Source organism: Anser cygnoides, chromosome 4 (assembly GCF_040182565.1).
Source record: "Anser cygnoides isolate HZ-2024a breed goose chromosome 4, Taihu_goose_T2T_genome, whole genome shotgun sequence".
NCBI lineage: Eukaryota > Metazoa > Chordata > Aves > Anseriformes > Anatidae > Anser > Anser cygnoides.
Window position 1 is genome coordinate 74,464,805 of NC_089876.1, and position 16,518 is coordinate 74,481,322.

General features: G+C 39.0%; 1 protein-coding gene and 2 long non-coding RNA genes across 10 annotated transcripts in view; 2 read left to right on the top strand and 1 right to left on the bottom strand.

The window, feature by feature from the left end:
- Positions 1-7,650, bottom strand: part of TACR3 (tachykinin receptor 3) — a 40,133-nt gene extending 32,483 nt beyond the window's left edge. The window contains exon 1 of the mRNA XM_013195759.3: positions 6,866-7,650. Within this exon, the coding sequence (XP_013051213.3) occupies positions 6,866-7,326 (461 nt within the window). The 5' untranslated portion in view covers positions 7,327-7,650. The remainder of the gene's footprint in view (positions 1-6,865) is intronic.
- Positions 1-16,518, top strand: part of LOC106045331 (uncharacterized) — a 259,361-nt gene that overhangs the window by 95,873 nt on the left and 146,970 nt on the right. The window lies entirely within an intron of this gene.
- Positions 7,554-16,318, top strand: LOC125183090 (uncharacterized). Its single transcript, XR_007164236.2, has 4 exons — positions 7,554-7,692; positions 8,885-9,087; positions 9,819-10,682; positions 14,461-16,318. It is a non-coding gene; the product is annotated as an uncharacterized lncRNA (long non-coding RNA).

Consider the following 16,518-nt stretch of genomic DNA (forward strand, 5'->3'; position numbering starts at 1 on the left):
CTGGGAACACAGAGAATGGGGAAGGTATTTCCCATTTGAATTCTATTGTTTGACTGGCAAAGTAGTAATAGTAAAAATAGAAATAATAGTAATAATTTTAAAAGCATATATTTGCATTTTTCTCTTCATGGTACTCAACGACCAAGGCTGATGCAATACTATAAAGTCATCCATTAGTTTGGACAAAAAGCTGCATTAAGCTTTAGTTTGGGGGAAAGGCAGATGGTATTTTGTGTACAGTTATAGGATACCAGAGGCAGGTAAAGCTAAATAACAATCAGATGTGAGAAAACAGCATTGTGAGGTTATAGAATCTCCCTTCATCCATCTTTATGGATGAAAACGTTCTCAGATATAAGGAGGTTCTGTCTGTGGAAGACAGTTTGTAAAGCACAAGAAACCTGGAAAGAAACCCATCTGACTTGTTTCTCATCCCTATGTTCATCTCTACCTGGTTTTCAGTGCAAGTTCTCTCTTCTCTTCCCTGTACACGGAAATCAATTCTCTGAGACATCTTTCCTTTGAATGACTTTCAGAGAGAAGGGGAGTGAGAGGCCAAAGTCTGCAGGTCTGTTTGGGCTGAGCTGTGTGCAGGCAACGGCAGCTGGCTGGGCAGGTTTTCTGCCTGCCGTTTCTTCAGCCTCCTCTGTGCAGTGGTGAGCCAAGCACAAAAAGCTTGGTACCATGCCCCGTACGAGTTCAATTACCAATACAAATACTAGCATATATGTTTTTGGCATGCGTCCTTTGCTGAGGCTGCTACCATACCATGACAACATGCTGTCATGCCCTGTGCACTCCATATCCGAGCCTATTAGACATGTTTGATGTCATTATTTCACATACGCATTTCCCTATTCTTTGGTGTTTCTGAGCACGTGGGACAGGTGACACTCAGGCAATTAGCTACATAATGTTATTCTACAACAAAGATGCAAAAGTACGGTTTGACAGGTTTATCAGTTTTAAAATGTTTAAGGCACGTGAAGGCCTTGAACAATTTATCCCAGGAATAGAAACTCATTCAGAGCCAGATGCCAAAATGTATTCTGCTGGAAAGAACGTGCATTTTTCAATGTGCCAGCTGCCTACTTCAGGATTTCAGTAACAGATTCATTTACAGGGCTTGCGGTACTGCTTTGTGACAATAGCCCTTCTGGCAGCGTACACTTAGAGAGCTTGAAGAGCCTAGGTGGTATTTGAGTGATACCATGTACACATGATGAATTCTGGTTTTGTTTGATAAACTGAACCATGTGCTTACAGCTTGCAATTGTCTTCTATTACAGGCTTGTATCTCATTACTTACGCTGAAGCCTAATGACTATATGACTATATAGAGGAATTATTAACAACCATTAGTAATTGAGCAATGTTACTGGAAAATAGAAAACTGACCCATGTATATGTGTACTTCTGTAGATATATTAGAAGCCTAAGAAATAAGGTAGAAAACAAGACCGACAAGTTTTGAATAATGATATTGATGCAATAGATATACCAGGAAATTGGTAGGAAGAACCTAACACTGCAGTATAAAGGTTCATAAAAGAAGAGGTTAGAGCATTCAATAAGAGGAATGAAACAGAATTTTAAATATAGTTTAAAATCAAGTCAGATAAAGCAAAAGTACTTATAAACAATGTAAAATTTTACAGTTTGAAACTCCAAATGTGACTGAAAAAATAAACTTTAGGATTATATACTCAGCTAATTTACAGTAATAATGGTGAAATGCCAAAGGAGATTAGAAAAGCTGTGAGAGCAGGTAATGCAATAATAATAGAAGATGATAATGACTTTGGTGTAGACATAAACTAAATGCTTAGACAACATTAACGACTGCTCTATGGAGTATCTACAAGGAGAAGCCCAAAGTAGACAAGAGGCTCTTGAGATGATCTCACACAATGCCTAGAATCTGGCTTAAATATTATTTTTCAAATAGTGGTTAGTGTGCCCAGTTTTAACATCTTGGAAGAAACAATAAAGGCCCCAAACCATCTGCTATAGTAGTGTTCGATGTAGAAAGGGGGAACAATGAGAACTTAAGGAAGCTTATTGAAAAGAAAGGAGAAGGGCAACCAAAAGGAAGCAGAGACTGTAATAACAAGACTCAGTCATATTCTGAAACACAGAGATTCTGCAATTATCCAATATTTTGTTAGGAAAGGTTGATTTGATTTTGAGTTTGATTCATGTTCAGCAAAATGAGTGTAAGGGTGCTGGGAAAGAGAAAGCAGGGCCCATAGCTCTTGGGTTCTGATTTTCCTTCTGCTGCAAATTGTTTGATTGTTGATTTGATTCTTTGAGTCTGCCAAACTTTAAAAAAGACCGTCATTTTCTGATGCCTCATATCAACCTGTTATCCAGGGCAACCACATGGTGCTGTGTAGTCCTGCTTAAACAGGCTGTCTGAGGTACCAGGAATAAGAGTGCCAAAGTACCTGTCTCAGCTCTAATTTTAATAGCCTCATTCCTCTTAAAAATATAGTTGCAGACACAGTTCTGTGGAGGGCAAGAAAAAGTGCATTTTGCTCTATCAGAAGGACCAAAGAAGATGAAGTTATTATTGAAATCATAATGGGACTTTGGTACATTAAGTTTAAAAAATGGTGATTTACTTCGATAAGCTTCTGATTTGAAGTTAATTATGGGACTGTCATTATTAATGGCTCTCAGAGGCAGCACATTGTAACAGCTCTGAAGTTCATGTGAACACAACATGTGAGGGAAGTTCTGGGATTAAAAAAAAGTCCACGAAACTTGAATTCTCTTTAACATAGGACTTTATTTTGTCATTATTGTACTGTAAGAGCTTTGACACTCCAATTAGCAGACCTGAAAAATGGGCTAGGACTTCTTCAGAGTATAGGGCTAGGATAGATGGGTAACATTTGGCAGACTCTGATCTTTAAAAAGATTAGGTGAAATTCATGGTTTTCTCTTTTTTCCCAATAATTGGTAAAGAATAATTACTTAGAACCTTGATACCAGCACACCATTTTGATGCTACTGTGTTCACCTGTGTTGAGCAGCAGTGAGCCTTGTAGGGTGTTTTGCAGTAATGCAGAATTTCAGTGTATTGTAAATGTAATTTTATTTATATTTGTATGATCTGTTGGCATATTTATATATAATTCTTTTCAAGTACTTTTGCATATGAAGATACCTAATACCTAAGTAATAGTTCTTCAAAAGTTTGTTTACATACTAGGAAGAAAGAAGTAGTAAGATGCGAACAGGATCAGCAACTACTCACTGTCACTGTTGGAATACCTTGTTTAATTCCACAGCAGTTGCTTTTACAAAGAGTTAAACTTAATGAAATACAGAAATCATTGTGGAATTGCTGAGAAAACAGTAACTGAGGAAGTCGTTCTGCAGATGTGCTAATAACAGGAAAAAAAAGCATAGATAAAAACTAATGTTCTACTGAAGGCATGCTATTTCATGCTATGTTGCTACATCTCCAAACTTCCACTGTAGCCCTCAGATATGTGCAGAGGTCTTCTAGGCCTGTATACTTAGAGCTGGTCCTAGAAAGAGACAGTCTTGGGTCTGGACATAAAATATCAGCATACATGAACCACTACTTTTTGCATGCTAAATGCTACTGGGAATGGGACAGTGGGTCTTCAATGGATGGATCCAGATGGCCTATCCCTTGTTCAGTTCATTTTAGGAGTATTTTAAGAGTTCGTCCCCAAAAGGTAGCTAAAGGAACTATAGTGACCACTGGAAGTGATGTAACTGTGGCACTGTGCAGCTCTGGGCATGAGCAGAAGGAGTATATGACTGCCTGTGGAGCAGTGCAGAGTGAAATCTGTGCTGCTTCTCACACTTGAGCTGCCTTGGTTAAAACTGCCTGTGTCACTCCTGCAGTACACTGCAAACAGCCTGTTGGAAAAGAAGCAGAAGACCATGAAGAAGGGGTGGTCAGAAACGTGAATAAACCCACACATTTGAGTCTGTGTTCAGTGGCCAGGCAGCCATATGTTAGACAGGATAGTAATCTTGGACATTTTCATCCTCAGCACCAGACCCAGCACATCCTACTGTGGGAACTGCCTACTCCACAGAAGTCTGTGTCAGCCCAGCAATTGCACGGTGTACACATTTTAGACAGTATCGTCTACAGAAACCTTATGCACAGAATCAGGCATGAAAGGAAAATTGTGCTGCCTGTGACCTCTGCTTAGTAATGTCTAGAGTCGCAGTGACTCATTCATTCTCTGTGGATGTTAATATGGTCTAAAATGATCAAAAAAGCAAATCTTTCTGATGAGCTGCAAACCATGACTTTTCAGTATTTTGGGATGTTAACACTTTCTACTGCTAAATCATCTGACGTGATCCCATTCTTTCAGCTCTCTTGGTAGCTTAACCCTGATTTGTAGTATTATTGTTTTTTTCAAATGAATATAAACCTGTAAGGACGACTTCACTGGGTCAAAACTAAAGCACAGTCTCCTGTCTGAAGCATTGGCTGAACTTTTACAAAAGGCAAATAGGAACCAATGTTTTAAAATATATCCCCCCAGCAGATCTGTGCTGTGGAATACGGCAGACTGTACATCCAAGGAGATTTTTCACGTTTCATTTTGACCATCAGTTTTCCTCTTGACTCTGCAGAGAGTTAACCAGGAAATGGTTAAAGGTGCTGAATACATCAGATGTGATTTGGTATTAAAGGAAAAGGAATGGCAGTGTGAATCAGGAAGGAGTGTCAGAGTGCTTTTAAGTTTGTCTTAAATGAGGTTCCTTACTACTACAGAGAGCTTGCCTAAAACCAGCCGTGGTATTGTTCACTGTGCTCCCCCAAGGGAATAAGGGCATGTTTTGAATTGTCTTTGTCTGGGGGCAGGTGAGCTTTGAAATTGTGGTGATGGTGGGAAAGCTGTGATTCTTTCTTTTCTTTTTTTTTTTTTTTGAGACAAAAAATAGATCAGAGGAAGTAGCAGCAGTAACTAACTCGCTACTGAGCATCAAGTATTTGACACTGTTAAACCAAGGAAAACATTCCAATGTATTTATATCTGATCATTGCACTTCTAACAGTCAGCGTGGAGCAGAGCTATTCTTCACTCACTCCAGAAAAGCATCTTTCTGTATCCCAAGGAATTGTATTACACAAAACAACTTCTCCTTTATTTCCAGTTTCCTAGCATATTTAGGAACTTTCAGGATGGTACATACTACATCTCTGTTGATATTTTTGTCAGAAAAATGAAAAGACCTTACTCAGAAAATCCTCGTAACTTGGCTCAGCCAAAACACTGACATCTCCAGCAGTAACAGTTAAATCCTCAGCATCAACTAAAAAAAAATTAATCTTTCTGAAAAGCTCAAACTAGGTGAGAATCTTAAGTTAAACCTGAATTGGCAAGAATTGGAAGAAATCTTTGCCTCGCTAAAGATAGTATCACTGGCTTTGCACTACCTCCTCCTTTATTTGTGGAAAGTAACAGTTGGGAACAGTGCATCACTAGCAGGAGGAAAGTGCACTGATCTCCTCCTGTTTTCACCCATCCCAAGAGCAGAGAGGTAGAAGAGCTGCTACGAATCTCATTTCCAGTAGCATTTCCAGCTTTACAGAAGAGGAATTCTCAGCATCTGGCTGAGAATGCCACCTAAAATCTGCAATTAATACAGCCAACAAAAAATCGTCAAGTCTTTGTGCACAGCACCAAGAAAAGTGCAATGTATTTCCCAGTCTTTGCACCTGGAAACAAGACGTTTATAAAGTTTTGGAAAACGGGTTGAACCTTACAAAATCTTAACTACCGCCACCTGAAAGTTCTGCAGCTGTGCCACGTCACTTCATGTAGGACGCATAACATGATTTTGGTATGTGGAAAGGACTTTTGTGAGTAATTTCACTGCATTGCTAAAAGCAAAAAAAGAGAGCTGAAGTACAAACAATCTGTTTTTCAGAACGAAAATTCAGGAATTTATTGGTTTTCTGAAGCATGTGTAAACTTATCCCTCCAGCACAGCACGTGTGAAAATGATCATAAAGAAAGGAAAATTTCCTAGTGGAGAATCACAACATCTTCTAAGAAGGATGGCCCATTAAGGCACCTCTGTTGGAAATCTGACAACTCTATCTCCCCTTTGCTGTATGGAGACTACAGCTGTCTTATTCAATTACTGTCAAGGGCGCAAACGTAAAGTTTTTTCCCCGTCCTGTTTTTTTTCACAATCTCAAAGGCTGCTTTGCCGCAAGTAATCAGAAAAAAAATCAAGCACTTTGAATCCACGTTCTTACCAGACCTCTGGGTATGCACAGATGGCAGCCTAAATAGTCTCATTAGTTAAAATCAGGAGGAACCAGGCAGCTCAGAGCTTTCTGTGAGGAGAGCTATTAAAAACAGAGTCTGGAGTGATTTCTGAGGAGGAGGCAAATGCCGCTGCCAGATGCAGAAATACAAAGAGGAGGGAAATTTGAAATTCCCTCCCTTCACATGCAATCTCTACAGCTCCTCATCATTATGAATTAGATGGCATCAGCTAAGGGAGAGATACTGTTCTGGCAGGTGGGGAAAGCAAAAACCCGAGCAACAGCTGTTGTCACAGAATTAGTACTAGAAGATGGAACACAGAGAGCAGCTGAAGTCAAAGAGAGGGAGCATTTGTTGTAAAAGAAAGCAAGAGAGTAAAACAAATGAAAGGCTGAAGGAGAAAGACCAAAGACAGGGAGAAAAACAGTGGTAGGGAGAGATCTTGAAGGAGAAGAGCGCAATCAATGAACTATTGAGGACTCTGCCTCTCGTCACTTAATAGTTGTTAACTTTGAATTTTTATTTCAGCAGCAAATCTGATCCCAGTCTCTCACCCCTGTGCTTTTCCTCTCTTTTCTCACCTGTCCACGGCAATCGCCGTCATGGAGTAGATGCTGGCGAAGACAGCTGTGATGGGGAAGAAGTTGTGGAAGCGGCAGTAAGCCTCCCCAAAGTACCACTCGCTGTGCAGCGCGTAGATGAAGTTGATGAGAGTGTTGAAAGCAGCCATGGAGGCATCGGAGAAGGCCAGGTTCACCAGGAAGTAATTGGTCACCGTCCGCATGCGCTTATGAGCCAGGATGATCCAGATGACGATGAGATTCCCAAAAATGGCCACCGCCACCACAGCGCCGTATGCCAGGGACCACAGGGCGATGCGCCAGGAGGGCTGCACAAACTGATTGGAGAAGTTGGCTGCCACGGGGGTAGAAGCATTTCCAGCTGGGGCTCCCAGCGCCTGTCCCCAGGGATCGCCCGCTGCAGCGAGGCTGCTGTTCCACCTGCTGCTCACGCTCCAGTTGGCTGTGGGGACAGAAGTCATCTTGGATGTTCCTCTCCTTTCTTCAGGGAACGTCTCTCCCACCTCCCTCTCCCGACCCTCCAAAATCCCCCCCAAAGATAAGAGGAAAGAAAGAAAAAAAGAAGTTAGGCAGCACAGCCAAGTACTGGGGAGGAGAGAGCTGTCAGAAAAAGCTTTGGCTGTGCTGTTCAGACCGTTAGAAATGCTGCACTAGCTGCATCAGTAGAGCTACCTCTGGGTAGAACAGAGTCCCATTCCTCCTCTGTACAGCCACCTCTTGCTTTTGGTTTTGCTGAAGGAGAAGGGGACCGGGAGCTAAGGCACGTTTTATAGGCTAAGGAGTTGCCAGCGTCATGAAGGGAGTGGAGCGATAAGCTCCATCGGCTGGTAAGATAACACCTCTTTCTCTCTGTTCTCTCTCCTCCCCTTTTATTTCATTCACTGTCAGCAGCAGACACTTTCAGGAGCTGTGGAAAGCACCACGGGGAAAAATGAATTCTTGTCTCATTTCTGTGGAGATTTGTTTTATATTGCCTTTCTTTAAGTCATTATTGCACATCCTTCTTAAATAGCCTTTTTGCTCTGTCTGTGCAAAGCTAATTAGTTGGCTTAGTTGAACACCCAAAAGATCGAGACTGCTTTTTATTAAAACTCTTTCCAGATCTGCTTTTCTGCTACTGTCTTTTCATTTAATGCATGCTTTCCTTGTAATCATTCTGTTAACTACAGGTTTGTGACAGTGACCTCTTTCAGATAAAGAAATACATCTTGTCGCTCTCTAATTTCACTTTGCAATCTGTAATATGCAATTACCATCACAAATATTTATAAAATTAAAAAGTGACTACCTTTTACTTACAACACTAATGTTGGTGCCTGTAGACCCGTTCGCATATTCAGCAGACGCTGTTTGTTGAAATATTATGCAGCCCTAAACATAGATGTTCGTAAATATAGGTAAAATAATAGTGTTTTGTTTCTTTTTGTGTATGAAAAAAAAATATATATTTTGACTTCTTTTTACTTACTTGCATTTACTTCACACTTAATTCTATTATTATTTTGAGCAAACAGTATTTTTATCCAGTGATTTCTATACTGATAGAAAAAGTTAAATGAGTAAATGTAATACCTGATATTTTCACATCGAAGAAATCAGTTTTCATGTTAACAACAGCTGGCACAAAGATTGCATACTTTGTGCAAGGGTTGACTGCAAAGGACTTCAACTAGCAAATCTTTGCTATTCAATAGGCTGCAGTCTTCAGGGAGATAACGTGTTTTAGTGCTGATCTGCTCTGTACTTCAACAATTTAGAGCTACTACTTGTCATCATCAGAGCCTTCAGCTATGACAGCAGTGGCAACTGTTCAGTACCCCTATTAGCAATGACACGTTCTACCTTTTTTGTTTGTTTGTTTTAATAAAAGATCCATACAAAAATCAGATATTCCCATGTGCCACTTCTTCCCTCTTTTATTTACCCAGTGGAAGTAGTGCCTGCACTTTAACTGTCATGTCTTCAGTGCAGTTTTAATTTGAATGTCCGCTATTACGGACATTTCTATATTCTTCTGAGGTCTTACCAGCTGACACGATCAAGTGGCAGCCCACCCCAAGCTCAGAAGCTCTGCTGAAATCCACCCTTTGCTACAGCATATCCAGAATCTATCCATCCGCTCCATGTCCTTGTCACGGGCAAGCCACTGGAGTTAATCCCACGATTCCCTGTATTGCATCCTACATCTTCCATCTGCAGCATCCTTCGTCCTCTCCTTGGGGGTAAGTATGAAGGAGGGAATAGTAGTTTGCGTGCCATTTCCCTAATAGCCTTTGTGCCATATTCTCATGAGATACCATAATGAGAAGCATTGTGCCAGCAGAGGCTGTAGTACCGCTGCAGTGGGTTGAACTACTCTTGAAGTTGGCTCCACAGTGAACCATGATATGCATTTCTCTGCCCTTTAGACATGTGTAGAGGGGTCTTTGGGAAGACAGTGAAGAATAAGCAGTTGAGTAACTCAGGTGCACTTTCCTAGCAAAACCAGTGGGGTGCTGGCTAGAGGGACCTGATTTCTTGCACATGGTACTGCCAGGCATGCAGCAGAGTGCAAACATACAGGAACAGCACACTGTAAAGCACGTGCAGTAACAGTTTCCCCAGGGTGGAAACACAAAGAACTGTGAACTATTTGCCCTGTAAAGTTCATGGAGTTACACTCTGGTCATGTGTGAGCTATTCACATGTCAAACAATGTACCTCACGGGGAGAATAAGGCCATTGTGAGACCTTAAACTCTGTTCCCTCATTCTGTTTCAGCAATTCTGCAACACAACCTTTACAAACACTTCCACTGTTAATTATTTTTCTCGTCTTAGCAAATTCTATCTCAGTGGTAGATTCCCCTGAAAAAGGTGCAATATGCAGTAGTTCTGGACTAATGTTGCAAATTAGGGTCCATATTATGACTTTGGGAGCAGCAATCTAATCTTTTGTTCCTCTTTTCTCACAGGAATGAAGATTGTTCTAGCACTCTGCCTTGGAAAATTGTTAGCCATTGCATACTGGGTATTCTGGAGAGACCATTTCCATGTGTCTTTCCCCTGTCCTTTACAGTAGCCCCAGGGAAACTGCTCCTCAGTATATTCCTACTCACAGTGTGTGAGAAGTCAGTACAAGTCATCATCTCATTACACAAGCAAAAAAAGCTATAGGTAAATTGAGTCCTTGAGATTTGGTTGAAAAAAAATAATAATCTGGAAGCTTTTTGTATTCTATTTCTGAAATGTCAGCCAGACCACCAATGTGGTATGTGAATCATAGAACAAGAGTGTCAGCTTTGTAGCATAGAAATAAAAGTGTCATTCCTCTCAGTCTTCCTCTTCAGAGGAACCCTGAGGAAATACTCCACTCCTGTAGGGAACTTTTTAAACACTCCTCCTAGAGGAGCAGCCTGGTACAATCAATTGGAGCAGAACCAGCTCCTGCTACATCCAAAAGACTACAACCGAGGTAGAGGTAGGTTAACCTGTCCTTTAGCTCCTGTCTTACTAGCATTTCACTTAACTGATTAAGAAAATAGGTTAGGAAGCCAGCAATTGGCTCTTGCCTGGAGGAAAAGTTCACTTGGACAGTGAAGTCAGCTGTGCTTTACTGTCGATATTTGTATTGATTGAGGTTTGGTCAGCTGAAGTTTGTCAGCATTCACGTTCCCAAATAAGTTGTACAGCAACTTTGGTGAAAACATTTGTATTAATAACTTCTGTGTAGCAAAACCTGTCTGACTGGTGAAACTCATGGAAAGGAGCAGTACAAAAGACCAAGATCAGAGTTTATTTTTCTTGTTCTCCTGTAGAAAAATCAAGAAGTTGTAAAGGTATCTATTCTATCGTTTTCTTCTCAAACTGTTTTCGGTATATGATTTCTTACGTTAAGTTTTGCCCGCTCCAGCTTATGCATATTCACAGTGAGAATGTTTCACTTTTGTCTAGGGAATACTGTAATCAGTTTGAGAGTGCCTGCTTTCTGATCATCTGCTCTCTTTTGCCCTCCCACTGATAGCTGCTTTGTGTTCGTACAGTCACTTGTGGTTAAACTCGTGGCTATTAGTAGTTTCCCATTCTCAGCTTCACAGAATTACTCAGCGAAGTGTAAGAAACATCAAAACTGTGATCAGGGAAGTAGCTGTGACTGTCTGTAGTTCTTCCTTTCCATTACGTAGCTTGAAGCTATTTTTTTTTACAGTTCCAGCCAAAGTTCTCCTACTGAGCTCAAAGTGGAAGTTAAGCTCTTGACTTAGCATTTGTTCTTTGGTATTTATGGGACTATGATCTCATTTTCTGCAGGTCTTATGGCGTACTCAAAGTTTTCATCTGAAGTCACTCTTCTACCAAATTCACATGTACACTATGAGAAAGAGCCAGAGAATATCAGCAGGAGCGCACAAACAGGGATTTATAGCACACTTATGTAGCATGAATGCTAACCTGCATCATTGTAAATTACAGCAGTTTCATTTCACAAGAACCATTCTGTGGGGTTCCTTTCTTTTGTATTTAGCACCAAGGCTATTGCTAAGTTGTTTTTTGTTTTCAGATTCGCTTGCTTTCTTGGGCTTAGCCTTGTGACTGCTTCCTCCAGCCGGAAGCTGGAAGGGATGATCCTTTACCAGAAGCTGTGGTGGTCCAACATTTTTTCTTCATTGGGATGTTACTTAGCTCCTTTGATATCTTCTGTTCATCAGTCAGTCATGCAAAGTTTTAGTTATGGTTAGTTTTTGCAATTTAAGGATTTTCAATGCTATGTCATATTTGTTATGACTGTGCTAGTATTTGCTCCATATTAAAGAACTAAAGAAGCAACCAATTATCATTCAGACTTACTAGCTCAGTAATTAAAATCATGCTTTCTTACAGTGATTGGAATTACACTTTTCCTTTTCTTTTTACTTGAAGGACTTCTACAGAAGCAGATAGGTTTCCCTAACTGAGAACTTTCCCCATAGACTGAGGATTGCAACTGGGTGAATACTCTTGATGGATGAATAATAAATTAATTTAAAAATGAAGTTTTGGGCCACCCAAAGATAGTTCTTAGTAGTTAAATGCAGTTAATAATTGTAGCCAAAAAATGTGGAGAGTAGGGAAGTTTCTAGTGTTAATATGGTTAGAAAGAAACTCTTAAACTTTGTTTTAGAAAGTTATTTTGCTGAAAAGAGAACACCTCTCCTTCCACTCTCTGAACACACTGGCCACATCGGAATCAGTGGAAATTGTCCTGTCGATCACCATTTTTGGTATAAAATAGTTTTTTGCTATAAAAAAGGATTGGTCACAAAAAGTAAACTTTATTTATGTTATTGATTTATGTTTCTTGCACTCATGGTTGAGAATCTACAACATTCCTTACATGCATTGTGCGTAGGTCTAGTCGGTGCTCTGAAATGCATATTTAAAACTACCAGATATTTCCATTACTTTATGTTTTTTTCCCCTTCCTCTCTTTTTCTTCTCTTAGTTTTCTTTTTGTTTTCTTTTTTCTGCTTTTTTTTCCCCACTCTGATATATTTATGTCAGCTGCAACTTGTAATGAAGATTTTTCTGGTATTTCCAGTCTCTTTCAATCTCTTAAACTAAGTACAAATAGAAGATAATTAGAACAAATAATGACCATCAAATTTTCTAGAATTATGTTTTGTGTATAAAGAAGTATTGAAAGAATAGCTGTGTCAAGACTCATAAAAGATTTTGGTAGGCATTACTGGTGTGGTACGGTAGGGTTGCATCAGCTGTTACTGTTTTTTTTCAGGCTTGGCGTATAGTTTTAAAGCTACTGCTTGTGCCAGGCGCTTTTATTTTCCTTTTAATTTATCTTTTTACCTCACATGTAAGAGAACTGGTAGGCTTCTTCAGTGCACAGAGGTCATTTCCCTGTAGCAGGATTGTAGAAAACCATCTTCCAGATGTCTTTGTCCTGCTAGGCAGCTGTTCAAAAGAATTTCATTTTCAAAGCACCTTTGTTTTCTGTTTGAAGGGTCATATCTGAAGAGGTATTGACTAAAAGTGCTTTCCTGTCTGTAACTTTACACGCTTGCTAGAGTCACTTTTTATGGCATTGTATTTTGATGTGTGACATGCTTTTGGTACACAAAATTTTGAAGTCAGAATAGGCATAGACTTACAAGACTGTGAAATGTAGTGTAAAACATAAAAATTCTAACAAAATAATTGAACAAAGATATTTTCCCAGTATATTTAATTGTCCAGTATTTTTGTATTTGAAAGAGATCAAGAAAATTCCAATTTGGAGCCTTCAGAAAAATGATATTACTTAGAGTTATGTAGAAGTAACGTAAACAGTTTGGTTGAATGCCTGTCAGCCTTCAGCAATTGTTCTATCTTTTTCTCAGTGTGAAATAATTAGAATTTAACATGATTAGTTCTTGCAGTGAGGACTTGACTTGATTAGACACCAGGGTGGACCTGAGGCATTCTGTTGTTTCTGGCTGTTGTAAGACGTGATGCCATACTTAATACGTTATCCCATTTCTCACATAGCTGCAACCAATGCATTTCTTGATGTATAGGTTATTTCAAAGAGTTTTTCTGCACTTCAAAAGATACCTTTTCAAGCAACATAAAACATAAGGAATTGAAATACTTTTCGTAGTGCCACTTCCCTGGGAAGTGTTTCCCTCATTGCCTTCGTTAGAACTACTTTCTTTAAAATACCTTGCAAATAAATGATTTACCATCTGTAATGGCTCTGCATTTATTAACTGCGTGGGAGCCTAGAGGATTATGTGGTCCTCTTGTGAGCAAGAGCACCATAACAGTGTTATCAGATCATTGTGTTAGGCCTTGCACACATACACAAAAGGAATATTTTAAATGGATGTAGGATTCCTTCTAGATTCAAACAGTAATGCCTTTTGATCACCTTTCAAGTCCACTGTATAATAGGTACGTTAAAAAAAAACACACTGGAAAGCAAGAAGAACCCTTTCATATTGTTGCTGAAGATATTATGCCTGCCATTTGGGTTCACACTGTGAGTTGAATCAGAGGTTCAGATAGCCAGTACCTTGTTTTCAGACACTTCAAGAAGAGAAACCTGCAGCAGGAAAGAGTAGGACAACATAGATCTCAGTTGGATGTTGAATATTTAAAACTAGCTGAAATTCTAAAGAATGGGTTTTAATATCCTTTCTTAATGCTTTGCTCATTATCGTATCTGTGGATATAACAGTGCAGTTTCTTCTCTCACTGTGTGGTATTTTTGGACTCATCAACTCCACAGTCTAGTTATGCATTGTATGAAAAAAGTCTTTTACCATTTAAAACGTCAGACTTTTAATTTCATTGTGTGCTACCCTAAATATTAGTTATAGTTTTTCTTTCACTTAGGCATGCCTAATCTGAGATTTACATAACTGAAAAGATAATGCGCAAAATTACTCAGTGACCTTGCTTTGTAACAGCTCTTTGTTTCTAAGTCTTTCTTCATCTATTTTTTGTTTATTGCAAATAGTTTCCTTTGCTGAAATTTTGCAGGAGATTTTTTTAAGAAAAACAATACATTTAATTCCTGATTTGAACTCAATTTTCATTTTGTGTAGATTGTTTTCCCTCCCACGCCCTGCGTCTTTTTACCAGCTACACCAGGAAAAGATTACCAGTTGCGTTGGGGCGATGCAGTCTAATATGCTCAAGAGTGCATGGGATGTAAGTGCATTTCCAAGCACTTATCCTGGGATTACTTATGGTCAGGATTTGGACTTTACATCACGGTATGTCCCAGGGTCTTCTTGGTCCCCTGTTGTCTGGATCAGAGACCACATTGAAGCACGCCGCTGTTTTCTTCTACCGCCTGTACTCAGCTGCAGTTTGCACCAATTCCTGAGAGGAGGAATGGGTGAGGAAGTGCTCGATGCCCAGCTAAGCTTGATGCTCATAAATAGTCATGTCTTGCTCAGATCCTGAGCCTAGGCCCAGGATAGCAGAGCTAAGGAACTGATTAATGACAAGCTTTCTTCTGGGATATGATACTGAGGTACAATTACACTGAAACTACTTTTAGAAAAAAGCAATACTTGGCATGTATCAGGATGAGTTATTTCTGGGAGATTAACTAGCAATAAATAGCATTGAAGACTATTCTGAATTAAAGATATGTTCACAAATTATTTTCTAAAGGAAAACTTTCTTTGATGAAAGAAGTAGTAGTGTTTCTTTAGATTTGAGAGATTGATCTTTGGATCCTACAAAGTACTTGGCTTCAGGTGTTATAGTGCTCTGATTAGTTGTGACAGTGGTGTGTGTAGGTATATCTGTAGCTGCCCTGTAGCTGCCCTTTCATTCTTGTATTTTGGGAATACGTAAATCAATGATAATTTGAAATAGTATTTTGAAAAAGCAAGAAAAATTTCATGAGACATAGATACAGCTACTTAGTTAAATTAGTTACATAATACTAATGTTAATGTGTCCACTGTACCAATTTGTCCTTAATATATATTACTTGTGTTCGTTTTAAAGAATGAATAAAGATTTCAGACTTGATCTGACAAGCAGTTTCCCTATTATCTTACTTTCAGTGTTGAATCAAGAGAATGCTCAATGTTACTTGCTTCCTTTGTTAGAAAAGAACTTTTATGAATCATTCTCTACACAGCATTACAGGCAATTCGTGGATTTGGAATATTATCTATAGAGAATTTCTAAAAAATAGTATCATCATCATCATTTTAGAACACTGTTTGATTGGAACACTTGGATGAGACCATATTATGGTAGCAGAGGAATAGTTTGTTACTCTTTTCTTTGTCGTATAAGGAAAAAAAATTACAAAAGTATAAACTTCGTGTGATATTACTTCATTCTTATCAGTTTTGTCAAAAAAAAATATTCTAAATTCTAAGTGCTATAGTGGATTCAGAGTCAAGTGAGTTTTGTAATTGCTTTTGCAGGAAGCATATGATAACTAAGTAGAAAAGCTGTATCTGCAAATTCCGTATCAAATATAGGAGGCAATGTTTTAGCAATGTGGCTGATCTTGTCTTGGACTGTATCTTCTTGCAATGGAAATAAAGGGTATAAAGAAAATGCTTTTGTCTGTTCTCTGGAATGTAGGAAGACTTTTTGTTTTCTCCTGTCCTGCACTTTGAAGTCTAAGATTTGTGACCCACTTACTTCAGAATCCATTTGTTTTTAAACTATTTAGGTACAGATGGAGAAGGAATCTGAACTTGTTTTTTCTGCATCCTAAACCAGTGTCACAGGCTACATGCTCACAATTACTTATAGCGTCTACTGAATTTGCATTATATGCCTGTCAATGGAAAAGAAACAACTGTCAAAAGTGATGCAGAAGGAGTATGGCATTCTTAACACATGACATTACATATATAGTATTTCTTAACTATAGAGATTCTTTAGCAAAAATGTCCTGTAGTTAGTTGGTTTTCAGCAGAAATAAAAATGTATTTTATTTTTCCAAAATACAATATGGTCTGCATATGTAGAGTTTTATGGAACCCCTTATTGAAATAATTGTCATAAGGGATATTGTTTTTCAATGAAAGTTAATCAGTTTTGCTAAATCTTTGTTTGTTTGTTTGTTTCTTCTTTTCCTGTGTCTCTCCCTAATGCTCAGTTTGTATTTTTCTGTTGCATGATCCTTCTGCTTCCTTTGGAATGGGGATGAAAGGAAAA